This window comes from Melospiza melodia, chromosome 3 (assembly GCF_035770615.1).
Source record: "Melospiza melodia melodia isolate bMelMel2 chromosome 3, bMelMel2.pri, whole genome shotgun sequence".
NCBI classification, from domain to species: domain Eukaryota; kingdom Metazoa; phylum Chordata; class Aves; order Passeriformes; family Passerellidae; genus Melospiza; species Melospiza melodia.
Genome location: NC_086196.1, coordinates 35,143,849 through 35,167,991, shown reverse-complemented (window position 1 = coordinate 35,167,991; position 24,143 = coordinate 35,143,849). Strand labels below are relative to the sequence as shown.

Below are 24,143 nucleotides of genomic sequence, written 5' to 3'. Positions count from 1 at the left end.
AATGACTAACAGTTCATGACAGACTTCACACTCAAGAAAATCATCTTTCTGTCACGTCTTCTTTCTGTCACAAGGATTACCTAGCAAAAAGATTGTCAATGGAATGGGTCTTTAAATACTTTGCCTGTTTCAGCAGGTCACAAAATATTTGTGTGGTGGGGTTGAGGAGGGCAGCTTTGGGACTCCTTCAATTTCCTATTTGAAATTTGCCAAATGCTGTAAGATTAGACCAGTGCCTCTAGTTAATATTGCCTCTTCTCTGAAGGGGAAAAGATCCTCAAAATTTTAGACAGCCTTTAAACAAAAATAATGTATTTTACTACTACTCAGTTGTGGAAAAAAATCACTAATGACATAAGAAAAATTCCATTTATACCTATCATACTTACAGTGTGAAGAAGGGTCTCTGTGTCTCTTCTTTGAGTGACTACAGAGCTCCTAGGACTGGGATCTAATACCAAGATTCTCACAGGGTAGGGATCCTAACTGGGGCCAAACCTTGAATGCAGCCATTTGCTTTTTGGGAGAGTTGTAGCAGGGTCTTATCTTCCTAAAGGATTTCCTGTTGCCTACAATTTGTATTCATATGGCAAAACCACAAAACATTCATGGCAGGATGTTCCTTCTTTAGAAACACTGGCTTACTTCAGATATGACCAGACAGAACCATCTCCTGGCCAGACATCAGGCAAAATTCCCTAACAATTAGCCTCACACATGACTGACTTGTTTCTTCCAATATTGCTTTCCATTGTGAAACACATACCCTCACAAGAGATAAGATTTAACCATGAACATGAAATTTTTATGCAGTGAAAAGTACAAATACACAAACTGATAACCACCCTTCTTAACAAACAGACATTGAGAGCAAGCATGTGGTTTATAACTATCTCGACAGAAAGTAGACAAAACAGAACCCAAATAACTTGGATTGCCTGGCTTTCCTGAACCAGAAGAGTCCAGATTTCCTAGGACAAAGGTTAAGATCAAATTCTTACCACCTTAATAAATTTTTTGGTCATTCCATCATTTGAAGCACAGACTACATTGTGTGCATATGGGAAAAAAAGTGTTTACTTCACCTGGAAGCAGTGTCCCTTTTAAATTATTCTACAATATATATGCTGGAGGAACCATTGCCAAGATATATGTAATGGAATTTATCTTAAGACTCACTCCACAAAAGCCACAACTAAGATCAGATTAAAAAAAATAAAATAACTTCTCATGTCTTGAACTGCACAATTGGTTTTGCAATGTATTCAGACCAGAGAGATGACCAGAAACTAATGTGGATATAATTTAAAGAATTAAAGTATCTTGTTTGCTCTTTTGCCTGCACCACTAATGGATCTGGGCACAGTACAACAAAAGCAGCCTCCCACCTTTACTCCCCTTCCCTGCTCTCCTCAGCTTGCTGACTCTTCAAGAAGTTGACTCCAGGAGTTTGACATATCGCTTCAAAATTTTTTATTGCTCATAAAACATCAAAGCTACCTCCCCTGCTGGTTTATCAGCAAGCAGCATTTACCCCCTTTTTAAGCTAAATAAAACTACAGGGAACCAATTAAAACAGCAAAACTACAACTAAACTTTCTTCTGTATATTTTAATCTCTCAAGTTTAAATTTAGCATATCAAGGCCTCTCAGCCCACTTCTAATGTCAGTGGAATAGTTTAAAATTACTGCTAGACATATAACCGGGTAAATAACAAAAAATAGTGATAGTTACTACTAGCAGGCTTACATTTGCTATCTATATAGCACCTGTCAAAATTCTTCAGAATCGAGCGGTCAATAATGGGGAGGTACCTGTGCTGCTGCAACTCAAACAGCAAAATGTGGTTTTATCTTTATTTTTACTACTTTGGATCTTTTGGTTTTAAGGATATGGTCAGCACAAGATGAAAGAATGTAACCTTGACATTGTAATTTATCTTAAGAGTTGCAGCTCACTTTAATTGGTAGCACGTAATTCATTTTTGTCTGTTATCCTTCCACGTCCTTTAAGTTACTTTGGAAGAAATATGGCTGGGGAGGAGGTGGAATCAATGAATCTGAAAACAGATTTCTGGCTTGTCATTTGAATAAAGCAGCAAGGCAAAATATGACAGAAATTCCAAAAGGGAGGGAACAAGCACAGTTGTGGGGATGAAAGCTGATTTACATTTAAGAAACTGTTGAAAGACTAACTGTTACTATTACTTATTTTCCATATATTAACCCCGTGCAGTTGCCAGCAATCTGGATTGCGTTTCCACACAATGACATGGAATATACAATAGTAAAGAAAAACACCTCAAACCACCACCACCAAAAACAAAACAAAACAAGTCATTATGAAACTGGCAAAGGAAACTATTTTAAATCAGCATTTTTAATAGAACAATTTTCATTATAACTGTCTTTTTAGGCTGTTTCTGTTATTGCAGAACAGCAATTTAACACCCAGTAGCTGCTTTAACAACAATAACTGTTCTGTTTGGGGACAAAGTCTTCCCAATAAAGGAATCTCAAGAGAAGCAATGGTTATCTATCCCAATCTAGAATGAGCAGATGCAAAGCATACTGCTAAGCTCTGTAATCACAGAATAGCACATTTAAGTTTTTACTCCAGGTCATGCACAGCTAAGACTCCAGTATTAGAGTGTAACTTCTGGTTGGGGCCTTCTCCAAAAACTATTATGGTATTCAAAATATTTTTAAACACAAAAAGATAATTTAAATCTGCAATAGTTTCTTTTTAGGATCAGCAGCACATTTCTGAGGTGATAAGCAAGACAGATGCTAAACATAACACAAAAATTTAAAAAACCTATTTATAAAGCAGTGTTCAATCTTTTTGTCAAGCATTTTATAGACACATCTAAGCTCAAAATAATTAATAAATTCAATAATTAGACACTATTTACCATTTCTGATAGGAAAATGAATGTTTACACTTCAATACACAGAAAATTAGTATGCCACTTCATTCTTTTCTCTAGCAAGGAACCTTTGCTCCTCCAGGAATGTTTGAATTGTTTAAGATTTCTCTCAATTTGAAAGATCAATTCAGAAGCAAATTAATAACATTAGGACTCAGAAAGGCTTTAAAGAAACTAGCTGGTTTTCATCCAGATGCATCACATTTGACTGCTCCATGCAAGCCACATTTAGCCTCTCTATTTTGAACTACCCCAAATTGGTTATTTAATATGTGCACATTATTTGTGAAACATTATACACATAATTTTACATTGTGTGCAATTTATTGATAAAAAAGCAAAAAAAAAAAAGCATCAAACTCAACTGCTACACTTCTTAGTTTCTTGAGAACTAAGAATTAGTTACCATTGAAACAGAAAAATGTAAGTAATTCTTTGAAAATGGGATCGCTGATATAAAAAAACCCCTCCATAGTTTTCCAAACCTCAAGTTTAAGCAGTTCAGGCTACATAAACTTTTTATAATTTGTGGATGACTGGAACACTGACCTCTGGCAGGATACCAGCCAGTCAGGACACCAGGGAAAGTGCTCAGCATTTGAAGAACAAGTCATTCTACCTGTTAATGGCCCAACCTTATCAGTGACTTAATCACCATGATATTACAGCAACTCCATCTTCACTTCTGATGAGGAGCAGACTTTGCTGTACTCAGACATTTCACAATGTTCAGAACAGTCTGCCTCTCACTGCCCTTCGCTGCCCTCGATCAAGACAGCCACCACCTCCTGCTCCTCCTCCTCCTCACTGAGCTGAGGAAGTTTAGAAGCCCATCTGGTTTCAGCCTGTTGGTGACTGAGAAAGAAAGTGGGACCCAGCCAGAGTGGCTCAGTGACTAAGGCAGTTCACCAAAGGGCTTTCAGGAAAATAGCCAGTGGATTCCAAGCTGTGGTTTAACGCCTCAGGCACCAGCAGAGAACATGAGCTGCACTGCACACCGCAGGGGCTGCACACGGACTGGCTCAGCTATTGGGAACGCTCAACTTCTGCGGGCTGGAGGCTCGCCCACATGTCAAGAGTTATGACAAGAGTCATTATGCCTTGTGACAACAGCCTACAGCCCCTTTTTCAAAGGAGGATGTGCCACCCTCTTGCAGTGTGCAGAGGCAAACCAACAATTTAGTGAGGAGTATGAAACAAAATAACCAATTTCATCACCCTTCCACTTTGCTTTTCTCCCATTTCCAATCAGATTTCAAATCTACTTAGGCTTCATCTCCTCCTTTTATAAACACTAGGGTTAAGAATTTCAGATATTGTCTTTATACAGAGACTTCCTCCTCCATCAAGATATGATCTTGGGGGCATTACAAGCTGCTGCAAAATGAGGCTATGAATAGTAACTAAGGCATAACCTGGCACAGAAAAATTAAATTACTGGGGATAGTGAGGATATAAAAGCATGTACTATGTTTTCCCCATCCCTTTTCTAGCTTCCAACCATTTTCAGCTAAAGGCCTTTCCTTAGTTTACAATGGCTCATTTATTTGGAGCTGTCTTCTCTTGGTCTCCCTTCCAACTCATGATTTTTAAAAATTCACAATATTATTTTGCAGGGAAGTCCACAATGCCCACCACCTTCTGCATAAATAGCCATGTTCCATCTCACCCACACAGTGTCAGCACACAGATTTTTTTGTGCCCATCTCAGCCCAGTGATGTACCATTAAGCCTACAAGTGCACTATCACCACAGTTTCCTATAACTTCACATGCACATAAGATCTGAAAAAGCTTTAGATAAGATGTTTCATTTTCCCATCTATTTCTGTGTTTCTTTAAAAGGGGTGCAGTAACAATAAAGTGCAACAACAACTTTCTCCATTACACATGATGCACTGAAAGCCCACGCAGCACTGGGACAAAAGGCAGCACTTCCTAACCCATACAACCTCACCCTGGCATTCCTGCCATGAAAGAGCCAGCCTTGGCAAAATCTGGAAGTAGGAATACTGATGCTATTTTCTTCACTGCATTTGAAGTGATCCATGGGGCTGTGCTTGCACGTTTTTCCTGTGCAATGTTGCACATTACAGCAAAAATAGCACACAAAGCTAAGCCAGAGGAGTTACAAAACGCAATGAGACATCACAAGCAGCAACAGAAAGAGCTGGCAGGCTCCCACTAGTGCCACCAGGTACACAATGCAAGGAAAACCACTGCTTGTTGCTGTAGGATATTTTACAATGACATAAGCTTGTCGTCCACAGGGATTTGTCAGAGGCTGTTTATAAAGTCCAGGTGTAACATTCGTTTCCTTCAGGATGCAAGTGTGGACCATGAAGTCAGTAAGAGAGGATCCAGCTGTGGGAAGTCATGCCTCTTACTTAATGACAAAGTTGGTGTGGGAAGAGGGAAAGGAAGAAGACTTTGTGGGAGTTTAACTTCCTCATGTCTTCTTCAAATATGCCTACTTTAGGGCACAGAAAAACAACCACTCGAGCTGACTGGAGAAACTGAATAAAGGTTCCCACATTCATATATATTTTCTAAGTGTTTTGCACAAAGCTACTGCTAAGGTAGCACTTGACTGATATCCAAAAAACTTAGTGTCTGGGAATCTTCCAAATAGATACTAAGGTAGACCTCGTCTGGTTTCTTTGAAGCAAGCCTAGCTTTGTTATGAACAGCTGTTCGTGGGTATCAGGACAAAAAAAAATTAATCCACTATCCACAGGATGAAACACTTGTGTTTTATGAAAAAATTTTCAGTATCATCAAAATTTTGTTAAGCTAGAAAAGGTTTTAATCCTATAAAACAGATAATTTGTAGTGAAAGAATTCTACAATCATTCCCCTAAATTTTTGCACATAAGTTAACTCCTCAGCTCCAGATACCATCATGAGCCACTGTGAATCACAGCAGCCTCTCTAAAGGAGAGAGGAGGAATTTGAGCTGTGGCTGGGGTGCTCCTGTCACAACCTCATTTCCAGCAGTTAACTATACTAAAAGTTTAAGAGTGATTTTTCAGCAAACACAAGCAAAAAAAAAACACTAATTCCTTTGCAAGCTAAACCAGAAATACACTCAATCCACTTCCTGGTATTGACACAGTACATTGTTCTAAATGCATCCATTGTAAATAGAATATAATAGCTTTGCCAAAGGAAAACGGTTAAGAAATAGTTATACGTGGATCATGGTAGGAGTTTTTTGTTTTAATTTGTTTGTCTACCACTCCTTGATAGCTAGACAAGCTTCTTGAAAAGTATTTTTCCCTGTGTGATATGCACACACTTCCATCTTTGCAACAACCAAATCTCCAGGTCCTGGGTTTTTTCTCCTGATAGCACAAAGCAAGCATTGACATTTATAAATACAACTGTTGACTCTAGAAGGTTTGACAGAAGAGGTGGCAGAAAAGCAAACAGTCTGCCCACCCACTGGGGACCCTCCAGTCAAGGACTAAGTTACAGTAACTTAATTACAGGAAACTCCTTTCTCAATTGTCTGCTCCTGTGTGCTTCATGGCTTAACTGGAGTATATGGAGCAGTGGGTCAGGGGCAGGGAGGGCACTGCTAGGTTAAAGCAACACTGGCTTTTTCAAAGTTTCCAGATAATCAGTTCCTTGCCAACACTTTGCTCAACCCAACTTGACCCCGATGAACACTGGAGGTTAATTGTTAGAAATCTGTAACAACAAATACACCTTTTTCTTTTCTTTTAACCAATGATTGCAAGAATATTTCTTTTGAGGGAAAAAACAAGCAGTAATAAGTTGTTATGATTTCTGGAAACAATTACAAAAGTTCACATAAATGTTTATGCACATAAGGATCATTGCTATTTTAATCATGAGAAATGAAACTCCCACTTCTCAATTCTGACTCAGTAATACCAGCAAAATATTTCTACATACCAGTTAGCTGTATAAATGCTAAGTAAATAGAGATGTATATGATCAAAGACTGACTATGGAAGTTTATCTTGTAATCCATGCTGCAGCAGCCACTGTCATATATGTCTGATCTTTTTTCAGTAAACATTATCATAACATCTTTGAATGTATTTATTATAATAAAACAACACAAACGCTCATTAACTTCCAGCACTCATTACTTCATATCATTAGAATGTTTTATCTATAATAGAGCATTTTTATCAAGACAAAAAACCAGGTCTCTTAAGTGCAGTTTCATCATTATTCATTAGCTCATCTTATTTTTTTTAATCTAAAAATTAGTTCCTAAAGAGCAATTAAAAACAAAGCATCCCGATGAAACCTGGATAAAGTTTTGTTTTAGTAAACATTGCATTTGTTAAAGCACACACACAAAATCACACAGAATATTCTGAGTTGGAAGGGACCCACAAGCATCAGCAAGTACAACTCTAATGTGAATGGCCCATACAGGGGCTAAAGCTGTGACCTTGGCATTATCAGCATCCTGCTCTAACCAACTGAGCAAGGATATTTCATACTGATTCTGGGATAACTTCATGACCTCTTATCACAAAGTACAATGATAACTGCAATTTGAAAACGAAGATTCAGAATAATCTCATCATTTTAGTCAGCTATATTTTATTGCAGGCTTTTGCTTCAAGTGAACACACTGCAACACTTTTAGCATAAGCATTTATTTATAAGGATGACACACAACATGTGCATGAGAGAGAGCTTGATTTTTAAAAGACTAGCTGTAATTGTTTCTCCCCTTGTGTGGGGAGTTCTCCCAGTAACATATTAAGCTTTACAATAAATTTTAAATGTAAATTTAAATTTTAATTCTCCCTTTACATGAAGAGAATTACCTTTCTCTGCTATATTTGATGCACTTCTTGAAATTATTATTGCAGCTTGCTCCTCCATGCCTTTCAAATGCCAAAACTGAGTTTCAAAATCTACAAAAATACTTTAAACTAAACTTTGAGACCTCTGTCTTGAGGCATAGAAGAAACAATCCTGAGCTGTAAACTTTAGTCAAACTAAACCACACATTTTAATTAGTATAGTCCTTGTGTGAGGACAGCAATGATCTAGAAAGCAAAGATATACAAGAGCTACTATAGTTTTGACACAATACTGTCAGAAACACCTCACAATGAAATAGCAAATTTCACTTCACACGAAATAGCAAATTTTTATAAAGTGCTTTAATGACACATCCAGCAGTGCTTCTGGAGAAGGAATCAAGTTATGCAGGGCTACAATTGTCTTCAAAGAATGAATTTTCCCTGAAACTAAGTACCAAACCTTCAGATGTGGAAATTTAAAATTAATAGACCTCAAGAGAAAACAAAATAGTCTGACTGAGCATTTCAAGATTCCACTGATTTAGTGAAAATCACACAGACAATTCCTCCTTGTATCAATCAACCCATATCCTAAATATGTCAGTTTTAGTTCTGTTAGACTCAAGTACCCCATACAAAAAACTGGCTTCAGTTAACAAGATGTCTTTAGCAAATGGGACAAAACATCTCCAGTGCTGAAATCCTAGCAGTGCACTTCCCCATTATTATATATTTTAGTACAATCATGGATGTTGGGCTAGGGAGGGATGGAGAGGTTACCCAAAGACAAGTAAAAATTTCCTGCTATCTAGATAAACATGCATATATAATACTGATCCAACCCCCCACTTAAGATTAAGGCCACCAAGGGAAACTCAGTCTTTAACTTCAAAAAATTCTTCACAGAATCCAAACAGCACTTCTTTTTTTTCAATAGACAAAAAAATGGAAGAAAACTACTAACCTTCACTTCTGGGCACAGGCTCTGTAGCACCTGGTGTTTTATCTGGCATCTCTGCAGACACAGGCTTAGTAGAACCTGATGGACACAAAGCAAAGAAGAGTTTTCCATCAAAACCAGCACGTTTCAGCAAGGCACTCCCCTGCTCCAGAGCCCCTGTGAAGGATGGGCTCTCAGCTTTCATCGCTTCTGTGTCTGGGTGTAAGAAGCGTAAACAGACAAACTTCTCTCAGGATTAACTGCAGCACCATTCAGGAGGCTCTCAGTTGGATGTTCTACCAGGTAGGCAGGCACAAAAAGACCCTCAGACCTGAGAGCACTAATTACAGAAGTTATGGTGAACTTCTGCCTTTGATTTCACACATTTTTCTGCCTCAGTTAATTTCGAGTGAGAGGTCTGAACTGGGATAGAAGAGCTGCTTACACTCAGGTACTGCTGAAGTTAACCATGGAGTGACCATCTGGAGGGTCACAGCAGTTTGCATCAAACAGAAAATCCCCTAAATTAAAGCTTTACTGCACTGCAGAGCACCAATATTTCTTCCAGCACAGCAGTGGGCAGAGAAGAAAAGGCTGCTCAGGAAGGCAGTGAACACGTCTCCTCTTACAGCAACCTTATGTACCCTCTGTGGTACTGGCCAGCGGTCAACATCTGGCCACCACACACTGGCTGGGATTTTGTATCCTCCTTTCCGGCATCTTTGAATATTTTTCCATCACCAGCAATGCTGACACTCCATTTTACATAATGAAAGCCTCAAGATCAGACAGGATGCACCAAGACCAGACAAATCAGAACAAGGATGATTCTCTGTCTGAAGGAGTTTGTGTGCCAAGTGGGACTTCATCTCAGCTGACAATCCACACAGTTCAGTGATGTGTACAGCACTGTACAGAGTGCACAGCATCAGAAGTAGTCACAGTAGAGCCCTAATTCCTAATGAATTTTGAAGATTTGGCATGCAGTTTTCAAGACAGCCATTAGATCCAGAATTATTGGAGACCTCACTGGATAACCTTGCAGCAGAACTGAGACTGAACTCAAATAAATGGCCCTTTTTTCCTCCCTTCTTAAATTATTTTGCTTTCAAATTCATATATCTTGTTTTGAATCCTATCTTCAGACATAAAATGAAAACATTTGTGCCCTAATGTCCAATAAAGATCTTAGGTTTACATTACAACCAAACTATACAAAATTTGTAGGATTTCTTAAGCTGTTTAAGTTGTAAAACAGTAATTCAGGTGTTATATCCAGGGCAAGTATATTTGTCATATTTAATTCACAAATATGCAAAATACTTAGAAATATCAGACACACATGAGGCTATAATCCACTAACACTTCTTAGAAATTAATTTCTATTTAGCTGATGGAAATTCTACTAGATTTTCTGTATGATTTTCTAGATCAGCCAATTCATCTCTTCTCAAGATGAAATCCACCATGTCTTACTCAGGAATTACTTTGTCCTTAACATAGATATTTCACCCACATAACAGTACATATAGTGAAGACTGTGAGCTAGCTAAACATCGTCTCTAATTCCCCCAAATTAATAGCTGTAATGCTTATCCACCTGAAGGTCTGGGTTTATGAGTTCATAAAACACAGCTGGACAGTGCCACTGAACTGAACAAACAAGTGTGACCACAACAGAGGCTTAAACAAGTATAAAAACCTCGGGGTCTCCAAACTCCTCTCTAAATCTGCTGTAAAACATAACCCACTCTCCACAAGACAATTAAAAAATGAATTTGTTCTTCAAACAGATTACTCAAATTTAATTATCTATGGTTATCATCACTAAGCAGTTGGCTAGAACAAATACACCAACTAATTTTAAAACTTGGCAAGCTTGTGTCTAACCCTCTGCATTCAATGATGCACTACATATTCTCTGAACATTACACAGGTTTACAAATCAAATTTCAGCTATCCAGTGACTTACTAGTAAAGTTGATAGGAACCAGTTAATCACACAATATATTTGAAACAAGAAATGTCATCAATAAATACTATATTTACTTTCTGTGATTAATTTTACAATACAAAATCAATTTTATTTAAATTTTAAATAAATAATTTAATATCACTTATTCAGGAAAAAATATGTTAAAATGGAAAAATAGATATTCACATATTTGTTTTCTGGTTTTGGTTGGTTGGAGTTGCATAGACTTGAAATAAATATGTTAAGTAAACTTCACCATGAAAATGGTCACAGAGTCACTTACTAACATATTAATGACAAAAAAAAGATCTGTAGTCTCAGAAATAATTTTGGGCTTCTTCACTTACATTTTGTAGAGGTGCTAAATAGAAGCATGAAAAAAGACCTTTTTTCTTGCCTCTTCTGCCCTGATTTTTATTTACATAAGTCAAACCTTTCCTTGTCTAAAGTAGGCCAGCATTTTCTACTTGGCCTTCTAAGGAAGTGACAGCCTTGCTTTTCTGCTATCTAAACTCAAAACCAGAAAGCAATTTTACTGCAAGTAAGGCACACCCCAACAGTCATTTATGCGAATTTAATGGAGTTCCTGTGCTTATCCCTTGCTATGGAGCATGACCTATCATTCCCAGTACAAAACCAAGTGGGATTCAAATGGGCGTTGAATGACCTTGTCATTTTTAATAATGGAATAGTAACTTGAAAGCTGGATCATTCAATTACTGCACACAGACCAAGGTATTTATTGAACAGGTTCAGGCCTGCCACTGCCACAACAACTCTGTCTCAACAGCTCATTTGGATAATCCATGGCAATTTTATAAACTACAGTCCCACTAATGGTTTTCTACAGACTCGCCAGTTTAGCAGCTCTGCATTACAAAACATGATAGCAAGGGCTTAACACACTACTACAGTTAAAAGAAAATCAGCTTCTGTGCCTAGAAAAACACATCTTCAGAACAATGTCCCAAAACTCTCACACCTCCAAGATCCCTGAGTCCAGCTGTTAAACTCACACTGCCAAGTCTACCCCTAAACCATGTCCCTAAGTGCCACATCTATGTGTCTTTTAATCTCCATGTAATTCCACCTCTTCCCTGGACAGCCTGTTTCAATGCTTGAAAAACCCTTTCCATAAAGAAGTTTCCCCCCACAAAGATTCTTGCCACTGTCTGTAATGGTTTTCAGTAATGAAACAGTCTGAAATTTGTGGCTGCTTCTTCTAAAGTTTACAGGAGATGAGTTGTACCAGAATTGTACAGCCAGGTGCAAACATGACACAGTCTTCAGCACTTTTCCAATTCACTGTCAACTGAAAACATTACCTCTAAAAACTGAGGTCCAGTAACATGGCACAGAAAAGTGTTTTATTAATTCTTTAAAAAGTACACAAATCTATATATTTTTAAAAATACCTTTCCCCTTTTCTGTCTCATTAATGCAAACCAGTTCCATGCTATTGCTAGAAATTGCAGAATGTACTAAAAAACTTAAAAAAAAGGAAATAGAGAACTCTGCTGTTGTTTTCTGCAACACACCAAGTTTTGAATTATTCAAGAAACAGAAGTCAATGCTGAGCATTCCTTTACTTCTACAATTCCTCTTTTTAATCTAGGAAGGAAATCTCTGACAAAAAGTATTAACCAGATGAGGAAACTAAATCTCCCTCTCTCTGCAGTAAGGCCAAGCTGGACTCATGTAAAATTCAGTCAAAAAGTAGCATTTGGGGTACAAGCTTGCTAGTAAATGTAAAAGGAAATAATGCTGGCTCACTTTCTATACAAATAATTTCCACTTATCCAGACAATCTTAGTAGTAGTAGTATCCTAAAGCTTTTAAGCACCTTATAAAAACATTCCAGGTAGACCCTTCTAAATACTCTTGCAATATTATTATTGAAATAGTTCTAATTTTCTCTTAATCTCAGGCTCAGCTATTCTAGTAGTCCATGAGGTACCTTGTATTTTTTAGTCCATTAGTCAAAACTGCTACCTATTGCTTAGAGCACTTTTTCACTGAACATCCTAGTAAGAGAACTTGAAATACATATGCATTGATAATTTATGAATAAACACAGCTATACTGTTTACATTGCTCAGTTAAGCAAAATTCTTTTAACAGCAACCAAAACCAGTCAGATGTATGACCATGCATTTTCATGGGCCATAATCAGCCAGGGCCACCCAAACAGGCATACTGGGAGGTCCTAGTTCAAGAAATTTTTTGTTCCTACCAGTAGATTGATTTGCTTTTAAAATCCTGAGCTGCTAAAAACTGCAAATCAGCTTTAGCATTATGAAAAACATAAGATCCTTTAAACACAGCATCTAAGCCAATAGTGTGCTGTAGGTGAATTAGTAAAACATTCAAATTTATAGTACATGGGAGGCTAAAAAACACTTTAAAAAAATCATGGTCACAAAAAATATGGATTACTTGAGTTTCACAGACAAATATATTCCTTGCCTCTTTAATTAACTGTACTTTGCGAAAAAGAAAACCAAATAAAAGAAAACCATCAGCAAGGGTTTCCAACTATTCAAAATCACTATTAATCACAATTTTCACATTTAAAGTTTCATGGACCAATTTCCATTGGAGAGAAGACTTCTGTTCTACTTTCATTCTTTGAAAAATTTATTTCTATACTCTCAAAAAAGCATCCAGGCGCTTGAAAGAGACCATTGTTTGTCACAGGACTGTTTGCAGATGTAACTATGGAGCTCAGCTATGTATTTATGTTGAACAATGATCATCACTAACCAAAATCTAACCTGACCCTCCTCCTTTGTGTCAAACCCTTGGCCCTTAGTCTATATCTGTTCCATATAGCTGGAAGTGATCATATTCAAGAAAGTTGGTTGTATTTCTTCAGAAACTTGTCAAATACAGTCACATTTCAATGACAGACACTGCACTTCTCCCCCATCTTCCATAGGCACAATCAACATTAATATCAGATTCGGCTGTGGTCACTTTATTCACCATCAGAATACATGTTCCCTTATAATACTTTAATACAATTTTAAATGCAGCCTTTTACAGATTAAAATTAAATAGTCAGTGCTTTATACACACATGAATACATGTAAAACAACTGAACTCCTGAAAATCTACATTACACACTGTACCATTAACAGAAAAAGCTGTCTGTTGGATTATTTTTAAAATAGTATCTAGATGAGTTCTTTCTGCTGCAATTAAAAAAAAAGGTGCAAGGGGGGTAGAAATAAAATAGATATTAGTAGGTTTTTTGACATAAAATATTTTGTAAACAAATAAGGACAATAAGATGCCCAGAGACAGCCTGCACAGCCAGCCCCCCTTCTTGGATGAATGGTACTGGATGTTGCATTTCTGAATGCAAAACAACTCACAGAACCCCAAAACCAGCACTTACATTCTCAGGTTTCAGGATGAACTCCAAACTCCAAGGATGGCTACGGTAAAATTCATCCTCACATCAACACACTCAGGGTCTGACATCTGAGTGTTAAACACTGCATACTATCTTTGTTAGAGAATAAGGACATCTGTCCCTGATTTTGTTTGCCTACAAAATCCCTTCTGGAGCAGATGCGTTGCTGCTCTGAACCCCACGAGAATAGCTTTGATCCCAGGTCACATAAACCATAAAACAAGTTCATATGCTAACACTAACACAGTTCTTTCACATGAACCAAGAAGTGACACTGAATGAAACCCTAAATAACACTGACCTAAGGGATAGCAGTTATGAGGACATAAACCAAGCCCTCATTTCTGCTCCTATTCACCACCACCCCTCAGCCTTCCTACGTAATATGGCAGTACCTGATTAAGATTCAAATGTTATTTCAAGTTCACAGTTATTCCTTCAAAAATTGCACAGAATTCTAATGGCTCCTTCCATTCCCTTCCAGCAGCACTCTGGATGTGAGTTACAGCTTTCCTTCTTCAACAATGTCCCACAAAAATCTTCCAGTCTTTCCCCCCCTGCACATCAACACATACCAAAATGTTCCAGCTTTGAGGGGTTTTGCTGGAGCTGGGGGTTTGGATTTTGTGGGCTTTTTTTGGTAAGATACTACAGATTTTGCTGACATTCCCAAACCATGCCATCCTTTCACTTTCTTTTCCACAGAAAGGCAGTAACTGTGACACTTAAGACAAATGCAGCAAGAGATGAGCTGGTCCAAACAAGACCCTCTGATCTACATTGGCAAGAAGGAGCAAAACCTCCTTTACACACTTGCCCATTGATGAAAGTCACAGTAACATCACTCCCCTGCCCACTTTTTCAAAACATATTTAATCTACAGCATCCTCTGCCTAGTTTCTGGAGCTAATCATCCATACTGTGGCTCCAATCCAAAACATTTAACTTTTTGCCAGCAGGCAAAGACCAAATCACAGAATCCCTTTTGTCACTTTCATTCTGGTTTACTGCAAATTCACAGTGTTTGAATGTGAAAAACATCATAAATGTTTTAATGTAAAGAATCAGCTGTCTGGCTCCTCTGTGGTTTAACTGCTACGCGTTATGTCTTCTTCCTCCTCCCATCTCTCCAACTTTTGAATCCATTCCCAGCACTACTCCAAGGTTTCGGTCATGGTTTTCCAAACCCACTAAAAGATCAAGTTCAACAGCTAATCACCATGTTTCAGTCTGCAAGGCATGACAGTGTGTTTTTTACAAAGTAACGCTAGATATGAGGTCTAGAAGGGCATGTGACACAATATTTTCTCCTTTAAACTTTGTACAGAACTTCTAGAAAAGATGAGCTATACTCAATTTTTGGTCTGTGTCCAACCACATTGCAAGGCTCCTTACTTAAAACAGCATATGCTGCTTCTATGCCAAGTGAAACAAAGAGGAAAACTCCCCACAGGGTCTTGTGGGAGGAGGAAGAGGGATCAAAACCTTGACTGACACTCCCCAAATACCCTTGTGAAGCATATGCTCAAAGCCTAAGCAGAAAGACATCCGCTTTAATTGGTGAAATGCATGCATTTCCTGCATGTATGCATTAACTCTGTGCTGATCACAGGAGTTTCTCAGCTCAGGTAAAGCACTGTCTTTCAAACTCAAGTCATCTCAGCGCAGTTTGTAGGAAATTCCTTACTATGATTAACCATTGCTATTTCTCTTTCTGTAAAACTGAACCACCGACGAGTATTTTTGAAAATATTTTTAGCAGTGTTGCACACGCAGCTTTGCCCAAGATGACAAGGAATCACGCAGCGCTGCAGACTGTGGACAGAAATCCACTGAAGGCGGCGCTGGCAGCGGCGGCAGCGCATCCTTGCCGGGATGCTGGGAGCCGCGGGCACCGCTTCCAGCGCGGCTCCCGCAGGTGGCACTGCCGCCGCTGCTGCTGCTGCACCGGGAGACAAAACTGAGCGCTTGCAGCAGAACCTGCCTCTCCCTCCCGGTCAGCGTGTCGGACAAGGGGTAAAAACCATTCTGAGTCGTCGTACCCATCACTCGAGTCTGGATTTGGGGGTGGGTAGCCTGACAGCTAAACTGCTCTACCACCTTTTCCTTATTTCAAAACTCCCTATAACCAGAATGAACAGAATTATTTTGTAAAGCACCGGGCGTTTTTCAAATTATGTACACATATTGCTTCTCTCATGTCTTTGTACAGTGCAGTTAATCTCAGCAGCTCTTCATTAAAGTTAAAAAACCCCACATGAACAAAGGAAAAAACAATCCATCAAAAGATCATGTTTCACTTACACACAGAAAGTCTGTCACTTCAGACACTTTCTTTTGAATCTAAGCTTGAGAAAACAGACAGACTTAGGTAAAGTGGCTCAGCACAGGACATGCCTGACATACACTGATGAAAACCAAGGAAAAGCAGGATAAGCAGGTCAGTCCCGAGATATTTAGGGACTTAGAGGCAAGTCCCAGCACAGACCGCTGAGAGTACAGCAGCAGCAAGTCATCGCTGCCAAGAACAGCTATCGTTATCACAAAATACTGTTGTCATCTACTCAAAGAAATCTGCTACTCAACAACCATACAGTGAAGCACACAATGTATTCTAAGCAAAGCATTTTCTGAGCCAATTAAGAGCCCCACAAAATGCATTACATGTAGTTACTCTGCAAAAACCAACCAACAGCATGGTTTTCTTCATTGGCTCTTAGAAAGATAGAGATAAAATCTTTTAACTGAGTTTTCCTTACATTGCTTCCTGATTTCATTTTTTAGATAATAGTACTTCTACTGTTAAGTGCTAATTAGGGCCACACAAAGAAAACTGAATTTGAAACAAACCTATTTAAGAGAAACCCAAATGCCTCAACATAGACAAGAACTCACAGTTCAACATTTTCTTTATTACAAGAGCTTATTTCCAGCACCATTAATTTGTGGCTCTTCAGTAATGCATACACCAAGTGCAGGAAAAGGACAAAGAGCATGTACTATGCACACAGACAGTTACAGCACTAAAGAGACTACAGGATTTAAGGGTACAAGTCCCCATATTGTGATAACAGCCAAACCCATGGCCAGAACTCTAACAGTTGCCAAAAAAGAATACCTGACTTTCCCCCCAACAAATTCTCTGTCACTGTCAGAATTTACACAGTTCTTTTACCATGTCATCCTAAATACAGTCTCTGGATGTTGGGTTTACAGCTGCACTTCTGCCTAGCTCACCACTCACCCTCCCAGCTAAACAGTCCAGGCAACTGTTCAGACTTTGTGGGGGAAAATAAAGTTTAAAGTATATTTTTTTAAATCTACATTAGTTATTTTGACTGGTCACTAGCATCCCCTCTTCTTGAATCTTTCTCAGGAGAAATACAACTACAAATGCATTAGGTCTTGTATTTTGTCAAAGAAAGTCCAGATGAGGGCCATCAAGTTTATTAGAGGGATGGACTACCTCTCCTAGGAAAAAAGGCTGAGACAGTTGGGGTTTTCCAGCCTGGAGAAAAGAAGGCTTCAGGGTGACCATATTGTGCCTTTCCAGAATGTGAAGCAGGCCTATGGGAAAGCTGGAGAGGGACTTTTTTACAAGAGCATGTAGTGACAGGACAAGAGAGAATGGCTTCAAACTGAAAGGAAATAGGTTTAGATTAATTTATTACTGTGGGTGGTGAGGCACTGGAAGGAGTTGCCCTGAAAAGTGGTAGATGTCTCACCCCTGGAAGTGTTTAAGCCAGGTTAGGTGGAGCTCTGAGCAACCTGGTTTTGTGGAAGGTGTCTCTGCCCAGAGCAGGGAGGATGGAACTAGATGAACATTAAGATCTCTTCCAACCAAAGCCACTCAAAGGATTTCATTCTAATGAGCTGCAGAGGTTAAACCTCACTACCAGGCTAGATGTTTTGGCTTAATAGATGAAGAAAAAAAATTCCAAAACATTCCACAGCTGGATGTGAACCTGTCAAACTTCTTCAGTAGCAGAGATTGCTTTATAGTGCACATAGTTAAGAAAAGGAAACTGAAGAGGAAAGAATTTCAGCATTGTTTATCAGAGAATTACTCAAATTCCTTTCAAAGCTCTGAACTTTGCTACAATTAGAAGAGATGCTGATTGTAGGGATGCACACATGCAAAGAGTCCTTCTTTAGTCCTTTTCACATTCTGTCCCCTTTAGTCTTTTTTATATTCAAGCCTCCAGTGCTCAGCAACTACAGTTTTATGATTTCGGGTTAAAGACAAGGACTGCTGCTACTGTTCCACTCCGCTCACAGATATTAAAAAACCAAACAAGCAAAGGAGCAATAACCCAGCTAGCACCCGAGTATGCAGCTTTTATTCCCATTTCTCTTTTATAGAAGAAAAAACAAGCAAAACAAACAAACAAAAAATCCTCCAGACTTGCAGCTGGCTTATATAGTAAAGAGCACCTGGTACCTGCTTTTACAGGCTGTAAGCCTCCTCCAAATTGTATTTTCTATTAGAGAGGTTGTGTAGCACTTAAAAAGATGCTTCTCTTTTTACATGATGCCTGTGCTGGGAGTATCACGAAACAACATCTTGGAAAAGACCACTGATGGGTAAATGCATCATTTCATGGAAGAAATAAAATCAAAACACGCTGCGAGGAAGCAAAGCTGTTGTTAAGAGCCCAAGGAATCCAATTACAGCAAACAAGTCAAATAACAGTGAAAATAAACTATAATATGCAAAGCCTTAAACTACTTGAATCCAGTCCTACGTGCTTAATAAATATTACAGTGACAGATAACACACCAGTGAACCCCAATATATCTGAAAAATTTGATCTAACAATGGTAGAAACAATCTTACCATGTCTGCAGGTGTTTCACTCTCTGACACTTCCTTTTTGTATTTTTCATTTCTGTTTCAGGAAGTTTCTTGACACCCAACTAAAGCTCACTAACTTTGTCACGCTTACTCATCAGAAGAAAGGAAACAACCTTGTCATCTGCTTAGTAAGGACATCAGGCTGCCTCTATTATGCAGGGTAGCTTCTCTTGAAATCACAGGACTATGATAATAATGAAGGTTTTTCTGGGGCTTGCTTCATTTTAAATGAAAACTTCATAGCCCTCTTACAGAGAAATTCCTTATAGTCAAGGTCAGTAGAAAGCTATTATCTATGGCAAGATTGAAATCTGTATGTGTTTAAACTCTGTACAGGGCCAAAGTCAAGGCACTGAGATAGGGAATGACATCTTCCTCAACTCATATAACCAGTATGCAATGTAAACCCTGACAACTTGACAGAGATAAGGTGCATCTAAAAGCAAATACTCCAAGAGTACAGAACAGCCCAATGCTTTTCAAGGGTATAAATACAGAAAAGTGCTATTCAAAATCAGCTGTTTCAGGGGTATTTCTTCTCTGCACTTAAACACATTTCTGAAAGCTCCTCCCCACCCTTCAAAATAAAAACAAACCAAAAAACAGCAAACCACAAAACGCTGCTCTGCACCAAATTAAAAACACAAATTTATCCTCTCACACGCATATTTTTTAAAAGCACCACTGTTTTTCTTCCAATTTGGCTAACAGCAGAGAAATTAATATGCATCAACTCCAATTAGGTTGCTACACCTCTTCTGTAAAATACTTGCAATATGTTTGGATTCACTGCAAATTTTCAAAGAAATAACTTCAGACCTCATTGTAAAAGAAAACCACAGAACTTCCAGAATAAGGTCATACTGATGAAAGACAAAAATGTCAGCACTGCCCAGAAAGTCAGTTTACTTTCTTAAAAATTTTCCTAAACAATGTTAATTCCAAGTAAAGAAGAGAGAATTATATTTTCCCTTTCAAGTGCAAATTCTTGAGAAGAGTTAAAGCAGGGGGGTGGGGGGAGATACAACGGAATGTTGGTTTGGCATTGCTGACAAGGGGAATGTTCATGAAGGGGAAGCCTACTTAAAACCAGAATAATGGATAATTATTGCTTTATATGCGGATCCTTCATTAGTTTTGTCTCCATGACACACAGTGACACCGTTACATTTACAAGGGAATACTCAGACACAGATGCACCATGAGGAGAACGGGCCCCTACAACGCCCATTTGTGTGTCTCCTTCAACTGCAATTGCCTGAGTATGGCATTACTGCTGAAATGAGAGGTTTAGATGTAGACTTTATAATTATTAGAAAGTAATACTCAGTTAGCTTTTCCAGAAATTGTCATTTGAGTGGCTAGCCAAAGTACAGCCATGCACAACTACTTAGGCATGCCCTCTGAAACACGTTTGTTGCGGGTTTTTTACGCACAGCCACCAGAAAAAGTCCATATAACTTTCTCACTACAGTGAAGTATCATTAATGAAAATTTTGGGGTTTTGTTTTCATCACAGAGCATGAAACATTAGGAAACAACACAGCAAATCACATAAAAGAGTCAACAGTTAAAACTTTCTGAGCGCTGACATACTCCAGGCTCCGAATGCTGCTGAACCTGGCAGCCCCCCAGCCCTGGCTCAGGACCAGCTGACTGGTCCTGACTGTAGGACCCTTTCACATTCCTCCAGCCTTTCCTTCTCCCTACTTTGGGAATACATACATCTATGTGTATATATGTATACATATTTATATACACACTGTGCACACATGTTAAAAAAGAAGAAATTAATAACAGACAAGCTAACAGCATTGAGTACATTCCCTTGCAATTTACCCAAATGAATGGCCTCATAACTCAGATTGGGACATTTCCTGTGAAAACACTTCACTATTTATCAAGCCACTCCAGAGTGCAACTGTTGAAGCATGGCTTGCAAACAACATGCTTTCCAGAGCCAAAGCCTGCAGTTATCTACAGAACACTGCAACTAGTGGGGATGGAGAAGCCAGAGCCCTCTTGCTGTATATTAGCTTTGAAAAGCATGCCCTCAATTCAGAGTTCTGTAACTGCAGGCATAGTCCAACCGGCCTTTGTGGCACTGAATTGCATATGCAGAGCACAGAGAAACTACAGTTTCAAATTACATTCATGTTTCATCTCTGACAGAGCACATGCATTTATACAGTCATTAAATATACTCATTAGAAAAAATAAGGAATATTAGATGAAATAGAACTAGAAATGGAAAGGAAATTATTTCAGCACTTGTACTTGATCAGCACAAGTACAGAGTCTAGAAGACTAAAACTGGTAAAAGGGAAACCACTCACAGTAACAATTTTTAACCTGCCAGAATTTCCAAAGGAATTTGAATGACCATTTTGACAGAAGCAGGTGACAAGCTGTTGAATTAACATTTCTTTTGGGTTAAACTGCTGAATTCTCTAGACATGCAAACTCCTTCTATATAAATACATAAAGCCTCTTATCTCCACTATTCTTTCTCAGAAGAGCCAAATTTCTTATTAAAGATTGAATCGCCAAATGCAAACCTTCACTGGCTCCTGAACAAAATATTACTTCCATTCAGAAAAAACACATGGGGAAACAAGTAACATGACTTAAGAGGATTATAGTGGGAAAGGCAATTTCCTTCAGATGAATGTTTTTCTCCTTTCTACATCAGTCTAAGAGATATGGTTTGATCAATCAGTTGTTTATAAGTAATTCTCGACAACTGCATGGAGTCTGAGCCATTGTGCACTTTGATACTTCACCTTCTCAGAAAATAAAATAAATAACGTGGACTTACCTTTCAAACACAGAAACAAAGAAATACCTATTATGTGCTAAAATAACACAAAATCCAGCTATATCAATACCACTGAGAACTCCAGAAGAACCTATTTTTAAGAAAACAGCTTTATATTTCATTGGTCATTTTATCTAGTACTGGAAACCAACAAAAATAAGGGCAGGGTGTGAGCGGGAATCTCTAAATAGGCTTGATTAAAGTAAATATTCAAAGGGATATTACTCAAGTCAGTACCAAGAGCTTCAGCCAGTTTCCAAAGCCTTTTGAATTCTCAGAGCTAAGCCCGGTGAATTCAGATGAAAGTTCCTTTTCTTCCACTTTTAAGGGAAGAAATAACTTATGTGAACTTTCTGCAAAACACCCTTCTGAGTTTAGTAAGTGGGGAACAAACCTAAAGCACTGCCAAGACACACAGCTAACCATTTATAAACCTTAATGTTTCATACAAATATTAAGCACTGATCTACTGAAACAACAGAGAGGTATTCCAATAATGCTGTTTCAAGTTATGTAATACCATCCCCTTAGTACATAAAAACCCCAGCTCCTCCATTCTTGCTGCCTAGCCCACATTTTGTCCTCAGAGGAACACAGGCACACAGAGTGCATACTAACAACACCAGGTTCCCACTTAAACTTCTAAAACACTTAGAACAATCTTTTCTTAATTGTGCATTATTACACACTTCAAAGATTTAAAGAACTCTGACTGGAGACAGAAAAACACCTGCTGGCATAAAAAGCAGAACAGGGAGAGAAGAAAGAAAAAAGACAACCATACTTTTGGCAGAGGAGAAAGTATAATTACATGCAACCGAACTCCCCTTCCCTTATGCACATGCCACTGGGTCAGTGTTTACTTTCGCCTTTCAGTCCTGACCTTTAAAACAGACCAAAACCTTTCCAAAAAAAGCATAATTTTCTGTCTCTGCACTTTCAGCTCCTGTGTATCCAACAAATGGTGGATGCCTCCTTCCACTGTGTCAGAGCAAGAGATTTTGACACAAGCAGAGTTCAGGGGCAGTTGCCCAGCTCTCCTGTAGCAAGCAAATTCCTCTTTTGGCTGTTCCATACACAATCCATACACAAGTTTAAGTCTGGGCATCTCTGTGATATTACCAGCAAAATGCCAGCATGAAATGTAAAGCAGATCCTTAGTGGGAGGGAATTTTCTGTGGTTTGGGGGCTTCAGGTTTTCTCTTAAAATCCAACTGTAATATAGTTTAAGCAAAAACTATTAAAGTTTGGGAAGAAGTTGCAATGAATCACAGTTGACTGAATGAATCATAAAACAAAGGCCAAACTTCTTTAAAAACTGTTCAGTCATTTTAGCATCTACCCCAGCTGGTGGAAAACAGGAACTCCGGGTTCTTAATAAAAGCAACTATAGTGAATGTTAAGGCAACTACCAAACTTCAAAATTACCAGTTATTTTTAAAAGCTTTGAGTTTTTACACCTAAATTTAAGAAAAGTTTGATCTATTATAAAATATGTAAACTATATGGCACTTCTTTTGAATTGTTCTTACTACCAAACTGGTAAAAAACCCCAAAAACAAAACTACAAAACTAAGGAACAGGGTTTGAATCATGTAAACTGTAATGGTTTGAATTAGCATAACCTTTATAGTATGTCTAGATGTATTTTGTCTTTTTCCAGAGTTAACTGTCAGCAAAATTTACACAGAAACTCAACTGTTTGGTTAATTAATTTGTTACAAAAGTTACTAGCTAAAACAGATTACCCATAACTACCAGCCTCAAATCTATGAAGCTGAAAATTCAGCATATTTCTCTAAGGAAATAAGAGAATGACTTGACTTCTCAGAGAAGTAACTAGAAAAATATATTTTTCTTTTACCAATTCAAGCATGTATTAACATGGAAATAGATAATCAAGTCCATTTCAACCACATACATGTTCTGCTCTTTTCTGCAGTTTTGCTCTTTTTTCTATCCAGCAAGAACTCCATCAAAGATCTATTTTAACTGATGCATCAGAGTGCACACTTAGCAAGATTATAAGAAGACACCAAATGAAAAAAGACTATCAACCTTTTAGCTGCAATGAAGGAAAAGAAATCTCTTAGGACGAACACTGAATGCTCTACAAAATTGAAGAAGATGGCCCACCCAGTGCCTGATTACTGGGTAGTTTTACATTCCACTTTTCCTCTGGGATACTGGTGCCTCCCCTAAGAAGGCTGCACTCCACCTATTCCCAAGTGGGAGCCTACTACTGTAGACTGCAGGGAAAACCCTATATCCAAACTAACACTTCATATAGAGTATTAAATACACTTTGAAAATATTCCATCCAAACATATCAGAACACCATGGACACTGTAATCTTCAAGATATCTACCATGAGCAGCATTTTTGTGAGTAGAGGCTTGCAATCCTAGA

General features: G+C 38.3%; 1 protein-coding gene across 2 annotated transcripts in view; it reads right to left on the bottom strand.

Moving 5' to 3' along the window:
• The window catches only part of PLEKHG1 (pleckstrin homology and RhoGEF domain containing G1), a 124,788-nt gene that overhangs the window by 79,962 nt on the left and 20,683 nt on the right, over positions 1–24,143 (bottom strand). For both annotated transcript variants that reach the window (XM_063151273.1, XM_063151272.1), the window contains exon 3: positions 8,693–8,767. Coding sequence is in view for 1 of the 2 variants with exons in the window: in XM_063151272.1 (XP_063007342.1) it covers positions 8,693–8,741 (49 nt within the window). In the remaining variant the exon portion in view is untranslated. The remainder of the gene's footprint in view (positions 1–8,692; positions 8,768–24,143) is intronic.